At 50.4% G+C, this 14995-nt stretch overlaps 1 protein-coding gene across 2 annotated transcripts in view; it reads right to left on the reverse strand.

Moving 5' to 3' along the window:
* The window catches only part of LOC147890631 (uncharacterized protein At2g27730, mitochondrial-like), a 57850-nt gene extending 43338 nt beyond the window's left edge, over positions 1 to 14512 (reverse strand). For both annotated transcript variants that reach the window (XM_087390954.1, XM_087390952.1), the window contains exon 1: positions 14144 to 14512. In XM_087390954.1, coding sequence (XP_087247080.1) covers positions 14144 to 14284 — 141 coding nt within the window. In that variant the 5' untranslated portion in view covers positions 14285 to 14512. The remainder of the gene's footprint in view (positions 1 to 14143) is intronic.
* Between the last annotated feature and the right edge of the window lie 483 nt (positions 14513 to 14995).

Below are 14995 nucleotides of genomic sequence, written 5' to 3' on the forward strand. Positions count from 1 at the left end.
CGGAAGACTGATAGTAATGCCCAAGAGCTCACACAGTGTGCGTGTGGGGTGTGGAATCACAATGCATAGATGTGCAAGCCAGTAAATAGACAATGCTCAGAGAAAAATATAGAAGCAACACTTTATATTCCGTCCATCCAAAAACTAGGACAAGATACAATACCAAAAGGTTCTTCAACTACAAGCCTGGCACTTCTAGATCTCTCATTCCGCGTGCTCCACCTCGAGCATATGTAGACTCTCTGTCTAGATCCCTTCCACCTTGCTGTTCAGAAGCCAGCCTAGGTGGGCAGCCACTCTAGCTCAGTTTGCAGCTTCTCCTAGGTCACCTTGTCCTCCTGAATGTAGGCCTAAGGCTCCCCCTTTGCTGCTCCTGTCTGCTGTCCTAAGGGCTGCTCCAAGTGATGATTAAATGAGGCCCAATGCCTCCTCTTTTATAGGCCCAAGGGGCCCTGAAATGGACCGACCTGGTAGGGCCAACCCCTAGGTCTGTTTGGGCCGACCAGACTGGCCAACTTGGTCTGTCACAAACCGACTTGGTTGGCTGGTCCAACCAGCCCTATAAAAGGGCCTTTGGCAGCCCCTTTTTGGGCTGCTGCCTTTGCCCCTTCCTGCGCCTATTGCAGGCTTGTTTGCAGGCCTTATGCCTGCCCATAGACCCCCGCCATGCAGCCGTATAGGTGCCCGCCTTGTTCAGGACCTGCTGCAGGCAATAACCCTGCGCACAAGCCTGCCCAAACAGGTTGCCATGCTGTGCCTCCAATTGCAGGTCCATGGCCTGCCCTTTGTCTTGACAGCTGCCCACATGGCAGCTCATGTGCTGCCCATGTGGCAGCCCCAATATTTCCAGGTCTACCTCCCCCATGCTCTCCTCATATGGGGGCTTACAGATGGGGAGGTGACCATTCCAACATGCTATATATGATCAAGTCATGTATAGCATCCAGCTCGAGTAAATGTCTCCCATATGTTGTCACTGGTGCATCTGCATTTGCCGATTGCCTCATAATCCCCAACTCTGCTGCATCCATCTCCGGTACTATGAGGGAATCCTCATCAAAATCTAATAGGCCCACCTGTCTATTCCCACCAGTACGTGCATTGAAGTCACCAAGGAGGAGAGTGTCCTCGTGTCTGGAGGACTCCGTGATATCATCATGAATAGTCTCATATGGGGTGTGCCCGTCAGTTGTGACCTCTCACGCATAAGATGATGTGTCTGAGGGAAAGTAACATACTGCAATGAGGGTCGGCTGTGTGTCTAGTAACTGGACCCGAATCCACATGTGTCGTGCATGCTCCTCCCTTCGTATCATAGAGAGGAGTGGTCTCAGATGTGATCTGAAGAGAACAGCCACACCTCCGGATCCTCGTACCCCACTATCTGTCCTCAGCTCCCTCCTATGGACAGACTCCCGTGTGTATCATGTCACTGTGCATAAGATGATGTGTCAAGGGGAAAGTAACATACTGCAATGAAGGTCGGCTGTGTGTCTGGTAACTAGACCCAAATCCAAGTGTCGTGCATGCTCCTCCCTTTGTATCATAGAGAGGAGTGGTCCCAGATGTGATCTGAAGAGAACAGCCACACCTCCGGATCCCCGTACCCCACTATCCCTCCTTAGCTCCCTCCTGTGGGCAAACTCCCATGTGTATCCTGTCACTGTGGGTAGCCCTCTCTCTCAGCTCTCATGTGTCTCGGTGTAGAAAATCACATCTCAGTTATGGTATGTCTCCAAGAACCCCCCTGGGTCGGACCATAGGGTGCCATCACAATTCCACACTGCCATCCTCAATTTGTTTTGCATACTCGTCCCATCGTTCAGACACCGTCATGTGCTGTCCCCTTCTCCTGCTGCATCTCGTACTACTTTTTCTACCCTCTCTCGAATGAACACCCTACCATCTCTGTAAACTGCCCATTTCCCCTCTTGTCTTGCAGCCATCACCCATACCATTCCTTCCCTTCTATGCTCCTGCTGTAGGAGTGTGAGATCTTCATCAAGAAAGATCTTGGTCCCCTTCAGTGCTGCCCGTGTACTCATAAGGGTGGATCTATCTGTGGCTGTTTGCAACTTTACAACCAAAGGCCTCGTTGGTGCATCTGTTTTACCCACTCTCCAGGCTGATTCACAAGTGAGGTTTACTCCCATCTTGTCAAAGAGGATTTTGGAATCTAACATGGGGCTATCACCTACTGTTAGACCTCTGACCAGCACATTCAAACTCTAGCTGTCCCGTCGTTTTTCTTCCTCAATTGTTTCAGAAATGAGCTCCCTTTTCTTTGGTGTTGTGTCTTTCTTTAGTACATCTTTCCATGCAAGCATATCTGCTTTCCCCTTCGTGATTTGTTGTGTGAACTCGGCATGTTTCCCTTGTACCATTGTTTGCAAAGCTGCCATTTCCTTTTTTAGTTGTTCATTCTCTGATTTCAGCATATCAATGATCTTGCACCCTTCCTCTGACGTCCCCTTTGCATTTTTTAGCTGCTGCATTTGCTCTTTACTGGTGTTCAGCTCCTCGTTAAAAGGTGGCTGAATCTCCCCTTCTTCCCAATGTGCACTTGTCATTCTCACTTTGGAGGGCAGCAACATGGGCTCCCAATGTCTCAATTTTTGAGGTCAAATTACTGGTTTTTTCATCTAGAGCATGAGTGTCCTGCATCATTTTACCTTTCTCACATGTCCATTTGTTTTGCATCTCTTTTGCCATTTCTTCATTTCATCTTGCATTTGGGCTCGGAGGTTTGAGAGCTCATCTTCTCTAGAGAGGGATAGAGACCAAACCTCAGTTATATATTCTTCCACAGGATGTGGGCCGACAAAGCTCAGAGATGAGCAGAGAAGACAGCAAAGGGTTGCTGTCACAGAAGGCTGAGCACTCTCCTCTCCGCCTAGCACGCTGCCTGTTGCACGGCCTTCAGTGTAGGTTGATGGAGAATGAAGTGGGGGGAGGAGGGTTTATATAGGTGGGCAGCAAGCCCCCAGACTGGCCGACTTGGCCAGTCGGTTTCCTCCTGCAGCACCGACCCCTGAAGGGCCCAAAATGGCCGGTTGGTTTACTGGGGCAGCCCCTTGGCCTATATAAGGCCCCATATGCTAGGCCTATAGGCTACTGCTGGCCGGTACAAAGGGTGCTGCATATGCCCACGCATGGGCCCCTAGTGCTGGCACAATACTCCACGCAGATCCTGCTACCACTTGCCTCAGCCAGGTATAACAGCCTCCATCCCCCTATTGCCTTCTGCCCCCTTGTCCCCTCAAATCGGGGGCTCACAAGTGAGGACAGTGACATTCTAACACTAACGGTCCCAACAATGGGGTTTCCAGAGGCTGCTATCTTAGCCTCAACTTGGTCGTTTCCTGCCTCCCCTTCCTCTCTTCTCCTTCTAGCCTCCACTCCCTTCCCTTTCCTGCATCCTCCCCTTCCGCCCCCTTTCCCTCTCCTCAGCTTTGCCTATCTCCCCTCCCTCAGCTTGGCCCTCTCCCCTTCCCTTCTTCTCTCCATTGGACCCCCTCTCCCTTCGGCCTCCACTCTCCCCTTCCCTGCGTCATCTCTCCATCACATTCCATCCGTCTCCCTCAAAGATGCCTTTGCCCAAGAGTTGGTTACGCGGTCGAATCTCCATCGCTTATTGCAAAGTGTTCTATTCTGGCTATGCGCTAGATTGTGTGTCATGTTGCATTGAGGTGGTCATATGTTATTTCGTCCGTTGTAATTTGTTGGGTGTTGATCATCGTGGAAGTATGCGTGATGCTTAGCAGGGTTTTAACAAGTTAATCCATCGGAAGAAAGGGAAAATTGTTGTGGATTAGCTTTGGGTCAAGTACAAAGGAGATGATGGCGATGAGCAGCTCTGTGCTCCTTTTGTCTTGTAGCCCTGATGCTTCCAGATCCATTGCTAGTGCTGTGTTCCACAACCCTGATGTTCACATTTAATCCATCGCCAGACCCTGCCACTCATGTGTGTTTCACAAAGCTGTCACTTATCAATTGGATGGCTATAGCGGAAGGGCGATGGAGGGAGGCGATTGGCAGACGAGTGTTAGGGTGGGATAGGTTAGGTTAGGTACAATAGGTTAATGTAGCATTGCTGTTAATCCAATACCTTAAATTTATGTAATTTTCAACTTGTACTTGGATTTTGTTTTTAGCCTGTGATTTTATATGCATTTCAAAAAAAATTATGGCTTTGAAATCGTAGCCAAATAGGTACTCACGATGTCGGGAAATTCGCATTAGTATTAGTTGAGGGGGTAGCGGATTAACCTAAGTTTTCAAAAGAAATTAATTGAACGGAGCGATTAACCTAAGCCACCGCAATTGCAGGCTCTTAGAAGTCTAGAAAGTTTGTCATGAATGTCTAGAATGCCCAAGTTTTGGAAGTTCCTACAACTGCCGACCTGAGAGAGTATATGAGGGGGAGGGAGGAAGGGAGAGAGTTGAGGGAGGGGGAGGGGGAGGGGGAGGGGGAGGGAGAGGGAGAGTTGAGGGAGAGAGGGGCAAGGCACCGCTGAGTGGATGGGGGAGGTCAGTCCCTCGCACCACAACTCAGGGATCGCTGCATCAATCTCTGCCACCTATATATCTGCTCCTCACGTATGAGAGTGCCCGTCCCCTATCCTCTAGGTCCCTTGGTAGCCGTCTCCACGCCCCAAAGGATCTCATTGGGCCACTGTCCCACTGTGCCCATCCAATGTGTGTCCTCTACCCTAGCATCCGTTCATATGTATCTCTGACCTCCGGATGCCAAAGAATCGGCTGTCTCTTGAACTCCTCCCTGCAGGAAGGGCCGACCCGGATGAGTCCCCTGAGACCCTGCGCCATACCTTGATCAAGCTCCTCATGAATGGGAAACCCCTACCTGTGAGCGGTGCCTCCAAGAAGATCAACCAATAAGACTGCTGCTACTGCCCACCTGTCCGGGGGGTGTTCCAGAAAAGTCCTCTTTGTAGGAAGAGCTTCCAGGGTTCCGTACCGAGTGAGACCCCTAATCACTAGCTTGCCGAGGAGTGTCCGGCTCTGCATCTCCGGATCTATGATGCCCAACCCACCGCGCGACTATGTAGGATCACTATCTGCCACGCCACTCTAGCCCTAGTATTCCACGTACCGTCCGAACCCGCCCAGTGAAAGTTCAACACAAGTCTTCTGAGCTGTCCCATGCAACCCCTATGGAAACACCAGCATGAAGCAATGTAGTAGGACGTGGCTGTAGGACGTGGCTGTAGGCCATTCTATGGGCTATCCAACCGAATGAAAGTACAAGAGACCCAATATAACAAAACCCTAGGACAGGGTGTCCTAACTAGACTAAGTGTCCTAACTGGTACATGTACTAACTGTACCAACTGCCTATAAGGCACATACCAAGGAATGAGTGGCACCTATGGATAGTCCATAGAATGGCCTACAGTGGCGAGTAAAACCTGGTTGGCAACTAGAGCCATGCCTGCGAGTGGGAGACTGGCTGAGCTCCAATATAGCAGCTTGCGACGAACACTCTCCAGAACCTGGGCGAACTGCAGCTCCGCCGTGATATCCAAACCCACCTGGCACCCTAGGTATCTCACTCTCTATCCATGTGGAATCCACCTAAAGCCAAGTATTGCCCCCAATCTCGAGCCTCCTCCGTGCTCGTGAAGAATCCTACAGATTTGATCGAGTTGATCCGAGCTCCAGAGACCTCACAATAAATGGCCAGAGCCCCCCCTAACTCTCTCAAGGCTCGCCACCACTGATCCCTCCACGTATAGGCTGTCGTCCGTGAACTCTGCATCTAGAAGCTTATCCTCCTAACGGATCAGGAGCTGCATACCTGAGAGACCCGCAACGTGAGAGCGTACACAATAACCCATTGCCTCCATCACAAAGAAAGAAAGAAAGAAAGAAAGATATATTAACGTCCACGGGAGACCTCGCGGGCCTATGGGACACAGTGCACAGAAAAGCAAACTCATACAAGACTCATTGGACTGAAGCAAAGGGTACGCTAGGACCCTTGCTGAGTACTAATCTATGCTAACAGAATCATAATCATATCAATCAATCTATCCAGGCGTTGGGACGAAACCGAAGCCTAGTACAATAATGGCTCTCTGGTGGGCTGCGAAAATATCTCGTATCTGCGTCTGTCGAGCTGTCTCGCACTGTGGTGGGGGGCACGGTCTCCTCGCTCTCTGGACTCTCTAGGCTATGTCTAGAGTGACCCCTCGTCTCTGTCGGTCTCCCCTGACGAAAGCCGTGATAGGTCGGACCTCAATAGAGTGTACTCTAGGGGCTCTCTGTCACACATGTGGCCTCTGCGCCCCTCTCTCGGCAAAACTGTGCCGGTTGCTCATCCATACTGCTCTCATATCGGCTAGCTCCTCTTCCTCCACTCCACTGTGTCTGGGGGCAGACTCAAATGTATAGAAGTCTGTGACCTGCCGCTATGCCCGGTCACCCTAGCGGGCAGCCTTGTCAAACCGAGCGAGATAGAGGAAATCCCTCTCCTGTGTAGCCACTGATGGTCAACTGACTGGAACTCCCTGCATAGAGGGCTGAAACCCTTGAGATCCATCTCTCTGAAAAGCCCAATCTCCTCATCGTACCCTCTAGGAAGGACCACTCCACCCTATCATACGCCTTCACTAAGTCCAAGAGAAGGATAGCGAGAGGCTGTGGCTCCTCGCAGGCCCAATCCGCTGCCCCCCAGAAAGTAAAAATGTTGTCCAGGATATTGTGTTCCTGAACCAAACCAGTCTGTGTAGCGTGTATGATATTTGGAAGGTGGGACCTCAAGCTCAAGCTCAAGACCTTGGCCAAGATCTTGTAAGAGGTATCTAAAAGGGTAATCGTCCTCCACTGCCAAATGTCCGACCTATCCCCCCCTTTCGAGAGTAAGCAGATCCAACCACGAAGGGAACCTGGGTTTAAAATCTCCTAGTACGCCCACTAGAGCGGAGTGCAGATATGCTCCTAAAAGAAACAAAAGAAAGTCAGAGATAGACCATCCGCAATTTTGGGGGGGAGGGCCTTGAGGGCTTCCCAAAGCTCCTCCTCTGTGAAAGGGGCCCCTAGGCATCTGCTCAGGCTCGGAGAAAATAACGCTGAATCGGCTCCCAAACTGTCTCTAGCCACAAGAGATGCTGAGGACGACTCCTTTGTCTGAACAGTTGACTGTAGAAATCTATGGTCATCTCTAGAATCTCCTAGGGTCCGAATGTGTCCATCCATGTGCATCCCTCACTCACTACAGCTACGACCTTGCTGAGCAAGGTCCGGTGGCTTGGAAAAACGAGTCATCCTGCCTCCCTGCTACACCCATCTAGCACGGGAAGAGTGGTACGAGAACTCGGCCCTCCGCGCCTCCAACTCCTACAAGATCAGCCTCGTGGACTCATATCTCTCGCTGAGCCACTGCGAGCCCCGGCTCTTACTCTCTGAGGCACTTTATAGAGGCCAACTCCCTCCTCAGAGCTCTCTCCCTATCCTGTATGGCGAGCCTCCTCCTAAGTGCCTGGGACTGCAGCTCTGCGCTACTCCACTCTCTGGATCACCTCCGCTACCCAATCTACCCATCCCAAGGGGCCTCCCTCTGGCTGTTGCCCAATCGCGGCTCTGGAATGTTGGACCTCTACCTCAGGCTGTCTAGAATACGGATCCCCTAATTGGAGGAGCTCGGACAGGACTGCTAAAGGTGAAGTTATGATAGGAGAATGATTGGACATCGTGGTGCCCGCTAGTATGCCTGTGGAACCCCCTCTGTGTAGCACCCATTCTACCACATTAAAACGGTCCAAGCGCTCCCGCAGTATGTCATGCCTCCTCTGCCCAAAAGAAAACTGTAGGCTTCCTAAAGTCCTAGGAAACTCCACCTCGCGCCAGGAGAGTCTTTCTCTGTTTCCAAAAACAAACTGCTCGCAGGTGCTCCTCTCTGCTCTGGCATCTCAAAGAAAGAAGTACCCCCTTGCTTGTCTTCCGCGCTCAAGGTTGTTGAAATTGCCTCCAACAATCCACGAGTCAATATCTGGGAGGCACTCTGTCAAGCGTCTCCAAAAGTTCGGTCGGTGCTGTCTTCATGCTAGTGCATAAACATTCAGGACCCCTATCCTACGGTCCCCCCGCAAAGGCCCATCCACACTACCTTGCTGCAATCAGCTTGCCCTCACCGAAGACCTTAGAGGCCATTGCTTGCGAGGCTGAAATACAAACTCCTCCACTCCTCACTCCTGGGGACTAAACCTCGGGCCCCCTTCCTATGGTGACATGCAATATCAGCCGCTATGAACATGTGATCTTAGACCAAGAGGAGGTCAACTGACCTTACTACCGCTGCTCTCTGCAACTCCTCGCAAAAAATCACATATTGGGCCTGACTACATGCACGGTCGTGAAACCCATGCACGTTCCAACTCACCACGGTCTAGCTCATAATGAAGATGACGAAGAGAACAAAGCTCGCCTATGTTTGGGAGCTTGTTCCAGGAAGCGGGACTTCTACGATTTTGATGGGGAATTGGAGGGAGAGTAGTCCGTGTCTGTTCGCCTACAGACCAAAGTCGCCACCGGCTCAACACCCACCTTCCGAGCCCACTGCATCATGAATGAAAAACTGCCCCAAAAGCCTTTGCACACTATTGTAATGACCAGTGCTGCTGTGCCTAATGAAATTTTGCCTCGGGTGGCAAGTGAATCACTCATGCCAAACCTTCACCTGGTTGCTCTAACATGAAACCAAGCTGGAAGAAAGCCAATGAGCCATAAGCGCGCCACAGGTCCAAACCGTACGGCCCCATCCACTCGTCCACAGCTCCTCCTCTACCATGTCATCAAACATGATTTGCGTCCACTTCTCCCCACCTATAGAGGCAAACTCAATGCCCCAAAACAGGTGGGTATAGGATCCGATTACACTGAATAAGCATCCCCTTTCTCGACTGCAGAATCCTCACGGATAACTTGGTTGACCTTGTGTGATAGGAGGGGAGAGAAAGGAGCATCCATGCTGTACTGGAAAAGAGGTAGTCTGTCCATGTGGAGCCCTAGTCCTGCAAACCATCTCTCTGTGCGTGCATGCCAACACCTCTGATCTCCCCCTGCTGCAAGTGCCATAGAAGAGGACAGTGCTAGCCATGGCATCTTGCTATGCCCGAATGTGTAATCCCCATACTCCCTGACTCGGTACAAATATATAATGACCTGAATTGCAGCATCTAGCTGTAATGGGGGTGGCCCAAACTCTGCCCAAATGATCTCGTGAGGGACGGATGGCTTACCACTGATCATCCGTGATAACATGAGAACCTGTAGCCGCTCCAACCTGGCCCACTCTGTATCCGACAAATCTCGCCCCCAGCATGGGCTACCATACATCCCTGCTGGGCAGACCAAGGAGTCAAAAAGCAACCCTTTGGTCCGTGGATCCTGAACGTGAGAGCGGAAGCACTGTCTCTCTAGTCTAGCCAATGAAGCATATCCTCTGCTCACGCGCGCCTACATCGCGGGTCTCATGGTGAAGATGGGTCCAGAAAAGACAACCCCCAGATAAGTGTATGATGAAACTACCTCAACAGGGGACCCATCAAATGTGAAATGCTCATCGCGCATGACTACTCGAGATGTATTGAAGATCGTAACCTTGGTTTTACCCAAGTTGACCTTCAAATCATGAGACTCACAAAAGGACTGCAGTGCGTCAAGGTGTCTCTGGAGCCCCTCTGCTGAGGAAGACAAGAGAGCCACGTCATCTGCGTAAAGTAACATCCGGATTCGCATGCCCGCGAGAGAGCAACCTACCCCACCCTGTGCCTATATCACTGTCTCGAGCTCGTCGATGTAGAGGCCAAACAAGGTAGGTGATAATGGGCACCCTTGTTTGACCCCGATAGTGTTCATGATCTCGTCTGTCCATCCAGATCCTGTCCGGACTCTGCCTGAAACTCGCTCATAAAGTGCCATCACAGCCCAAATGATCTCCTGGTCATAACCCAAATCATGTAGGCGTCGTATGAGGCGGGCTCTCGGAACGGTGTCAAATGTCTTGCGGAAGTCCACAAAGCAACAGTAAACCCTCTGCTTCCATGCCCTCGTCTCCTCGATGATACATCTAAGCACGAGAATGTGTCCATGGTCCCATGATCCCGCCTGAAACTGGCCTGTCCCGTTAATGTGAGTCCTCGATACTCCGCAAATCTACTGACCTCAGAATCAAGTATTGATGCATAAATCTTGGACATGACATGTCCAATCATAATGGTCCTATAGTTCTCCGGGTTCATGGGATCCCCTGCCTTGTGGATGGGTGAGATAGTGTTAATGGTCCAGGTGCGTGGAAACCCCAAGCAAACGGCTTCATTAAATAGCTTGGCTAAGATCGGGGCTAGGAGGTTAATCCCATATGCAATGAACTCAGTGCATAGTCCCTCATGATCCTTCGCTCGGCCATTATGAAGTTTCATTACAATATCCTTTACCTCCCCTAGTGAAGAGGGTTGCAGGATGTGGGGCATGGCATATGTGATAGGTTAAAGGCTAGCTGATTTGGGATATCATAGAGCGTGCGTGCATAATCAGACCACACCTGAGTGTCAATGAGTGGTGGGGGGGACCGTCCCTCTAGAAATCTCCGCTAGAAGTCCTTAGAGTTGTTACTGAACAGAATGTTCAGTAGCTCCTCCTCGTTCCGACGCACAAAGTCGAGTTTCTTCCTGCATAACAGACGGCAGTAGTCACGTAGCATCTCTGGTTTGCTCGGAAGGCTGTTTTTTGTTTCGAATCTGAGCTGACGGCGTAAAGCCTTACAATCATCATCGTACCAACTATTACAGGGTATGGTCCCAAGAGGTGGTGGGTGGGTGGAGCGGGTGGTGTGGTGAAAAGCGTGTAGAGCAGCCTCGTGTAGTGATCAAGTGACTAGGGCAGCACGGTCCTCTAGTAAGGGTATAAAGTCAATGTATGCGAGAAGTATGTACAGACGGCCAGAGTAAGTAGGTGAATGATCGCGATCAAAGTGTATATCATGGTAAGTGGAGTAAGAGCTCAACGGGGTAGAAAGTGCTGTGCGGCGGGGGGTAGAAATGCTAAAGAAAAGATAGGTATGATCAGCCCCTGGAGGGAGAGGTGCTACGGTAAAGTCAGTGATGCGAGATGTGAAGGCAGGGGATCCCATGATGTAGTCCGCAACATTGAAGCCTCCCCCATGTGGAAAGCAAGTGAAGCCACCTGATGCGGGCCATCTATTAAGACCATTATAGATAATGAGATCATGCATCCTACCGAGGTCTAATAGGGCCTGCCCATCGGATGTGAGCGGTCCTCGTCTGTCAGCCGAAACTCGTAGCATACCTGCCTCCTCAAGGTCAATGTCTGGCAATAGAGTGGAATCATCCCTGAAGTCAAGGAGTGATGCCTGACGAGCGTCTGTTCTCGCGTTGAAGTCCCTAACTAGGAAGACATCCCCGCGGCTAGAGAAGTCAACGATGGACTGATAAAGAGCAACAAATAGGGCTGTCTCATCCTCTCCTTGAATATCTCTGGCAAAGCGGGAGGTCTCGGGAGGGAAGTAGCAGACTGCAATAAACAAATCCCGGCTATCCATGTGTCGGATTTGAATCCCGAGAAATCTGGAGTGTGGATCTCTCTGCTCCACTGAGATGGTCCCCAAAAGTGTGGATCTGTAAAGGACTACGACTCCTCCTGATCCTCGAACCCCTCCTATATCCCGCGTCTCATCTCTGTAGGCAGACTCCCATGTATACCTGCTGACTGCTGGTAGTGGGCGCTCTAGACTCTGATGTGTCTCTGTGTAAAATACTATGTCGTGACCTGTATAGGATTCCGAGGAGTTCCCTCGTTCTGACCATAAGGTACCATTATAGTTCCAGATGGTACAGGATAGGGTCTCGGATGTCTGGGTCTCATAGACCCCGCCTCCCTATGCGGGAGGAGAGGTGGGTGCCCGACGGGGGCCTGTAAGGAGTCATCCATCTCGTACTACTGCCCACTTTCCTCTTTGCGGGCCTAATCCCACTGCTACAACAGGAAACGCCTCTCCTCAACCTGTAGTGGAGTGAGGTCCTCATACATGGAGATCGCTGGCTGGTCTCGTAAGGCTAACCTACGACGTAAAGCCGAAAGTCGTGCCTCGGCGTCATGGAGCCGGATGATAAGGGGGGCTGCTCTCGGTTGGGATCCCTCCCAACCCGCCATGCTCTCTCAATCCTGTGCTCAGTCGCCCCTAGGGTAGTGGTCACGAAGGCCTACGCATCTGCCATCGGGGTAGCCTCAGTGTGGGGAATCCCACGTACTCTGATGTTGAGAGCCTTGCTAGCTCTCTGCTGCTGCTCCAGGAGGGTAGCCGAAACGGTTACCCTTGCAGGTTCCCGTTTGGCTACGTCAACCCATCTGGACATCTCCTCGATGGCAGATTGCATGCTCGCAATTTGTGTCTCCACAACTGGGGTGCTCCCTAGGACTGTACGTACAGTAGTGACCTCCTGTCGGAGCCGTGACATCTCCTATCTGAGCCCCTAAGATCAGCCTGGACTTGGATAGCCTGAGACTACTCCTGAGCGTTGGGCCTTCTCTTCCTGTGTCTCATGCTGCTTACCCTGACGAACCTGTGGAGATGGGGAGGTCGTGTATGTCCTCTAGGACAGTCTCGGGTGAGGTGCCCCACCTGTCTGCACCGTAGCACTGTCCAGGGAGTCTAGAGATCTCCACCCCTCTACCCGAAGTGATCCTCCATCCAGGGTCTCCACAAGAATCACCTCAAAAAGGGACTCCAAACTCTCCACCAATAACCTAAGCCTAGGAACCTCATCATCGGCCACTACTAAGGCTGCTTTAGCCGGAGGGGACTCCAACACCGTGCCGAAGGTCCCTCTATAGAAGGAAGGATGGACCTGTACTCCCTCGGGAGCCCCGAGAAGCAGAGCGTCACTAAGAAGCGGGGGACATGATGTATCCATATCCTCCACCATGAAACTGTGGTGCTAGGGGATGAGGTGGACCACGTGTAGACGCAAGAAGATCGGACTCTACTCCAAGAAGGCTTATGAGGTGGCTGGGTAGCTCAACTAAAGGAGAAAGACAACCCTGCCATAAATAGTAACCTCTTGGATATGGTCACCATCTAGCACTAAACTAGTAGCCACTCTCGAATCTGCCTCCTCGAGGGGGTCAGACCTACAATCCGACCTACCATTGCTTTGTCCTGAAGATATGTAAACCCTTGGACCAGGAGAGTGCAAGGGCCAGGAGCAGGTGACTGCTGATTGGACAGTTTGTGGAAGAACAAGACGCTGCTGAAAGTCTGCACACTTCCAGGAGGAGGCCATACTGAAATTCTGCGTACAGGTCCTTTCTTTAGACATACTACACCTCTCTCTAGGCGGGCACACCCACATAGAAGCCCTCATAAAGACAAGAGGTGACTAACTTTAACAGACCATTGATAGGGCTTGTGTATCTTTGTCCTACCACTCTTCAACCGCGTCTAGATCTACAATCCTCCGGATCTTGACCTTCGAGATCGGGTTAGTTTGACCCATCCAACTTTTCTGCATCTCTAAAATTTGGAATGGACATGAGAGTGGCCATAGCTTCTGAAATTACAGAAAAAAGAGAATAGACTTTGCTGTAGCAACCAAATAAACACCCGCACCTTTCTTGAACCAGGGTCGCATTCAAGCTTGGATGGACTCCTTCCTTCAAAGTGAATATAAGAGTCTTACGGTAGATCTAGGAAACTATTTCCAAACACTTCAAGACTCAGTTACAGCAGCCACAAGAGTAGCAAATTTGCTTAGAAATGAGCTAGTGTCATCAAGCGATCTGCTGGGCAAAAGGAGGGCCTGAATATAATTCCAAAGCTCTATCTGAGACAGGAACTCGTGTAAGCGGTCGATTGGATTCCTTATATATTTTTGACGACACTGGCACTAATTACGTCATCCTCGCTCATTTTCAAATGAAAAACTCACAGAAAGGAAGCTAGTTCAAATGCCGCCAGACGCTCACTATGATAACTGATCACAAACTCCGAAAGGTAAATTGGAACGCGGTTAAACGGGAGATATGCATTGGGAATCAAGTATAAACAAACAGGCATTCACACGTCCAACCAATTCAGATTTAGTGAAGATGTAAGAAGACCTGCCTTGATGTACATGTTCTCTGCAGCACGTTCCTCCTCGCTCAGTATTTTTCCGGTTCCGCTGCTGAATGAGCGGGGTTGAATTGGGTGAGAGGAGGACGCATACCGAACACCGAGGCGGGAAGCCAGAGCTCGCAATGCCATGGTGCTGAAAGGCGTGAATCAATGGATCGCCAACAAGAAAAGCGCAGGGGAGGAGAAATAGGTTTAACAGAAGAGTGATTCAGTGGAGCAGCATTTTTCAAACTTGAAAATTGGTGTGTTTCTCAAGCCCAACACAAAGGCTAAAACCATACACTGTGGCAAGGCATCTCGTGTGCTTGAAAATTGGTAGAACTTGCAATTTTTGCAAAGCCATTAAAGCCAACAGGTTTAAACTAAGCCTCTAGGCCCAACTTGAGTTCTCTTAAGTTCAAGCCCAAGTTGTAGTGTCTTGGTCACACCCCGTAAGGGAGCACTCTTACCACTTTCAATTTCAGTACAACGCAAAAAAAAACAAGGTGGGAGCACTCTTACCACTTTCAATTTCAGTACAACGCAAAAAAAAACAAGGTGGTAAGGCCCTGCATTTGAAAGACGGTTTTCTTTTTTTATTATCGTGTGTGTGTGTATGTGATCGAGTGATCAGTCCAATGTGCTAAGGATGTTCCCACTTTCTTCTCTTACCCACGAATGTTAGTCCTTATGATCCAATTGTGACCCATATGATGTCGTCTCTTTCAATTCCAATTTGCAGTGGAAGTAGCACCAATATTTTGGAGATTTGTTGATTGTGGTGTTCCAGGTCACATATCAATATTGAATTCACCTATTTATATGGTTGGTAAGTTGATTTATATGGTTGGTAAGTTGATG

Source organism: Dipteris shenzhenensis, chromosome 19 (assembly GCF_047967505.1).
Source record: "Dipteris shenzhenensis isolate YYH24624 ecotype China chromosome 19, Dip_SZ_1.0, whole genome shotgun sequence".
Taxonomy (NCBI): Eukaryota; Viridiplantae; Streptophyta; class Polypodiopsida; order Gleicheniales; family Dipteridaceae; genus Dipteris; species Dipteris shenzhenensis.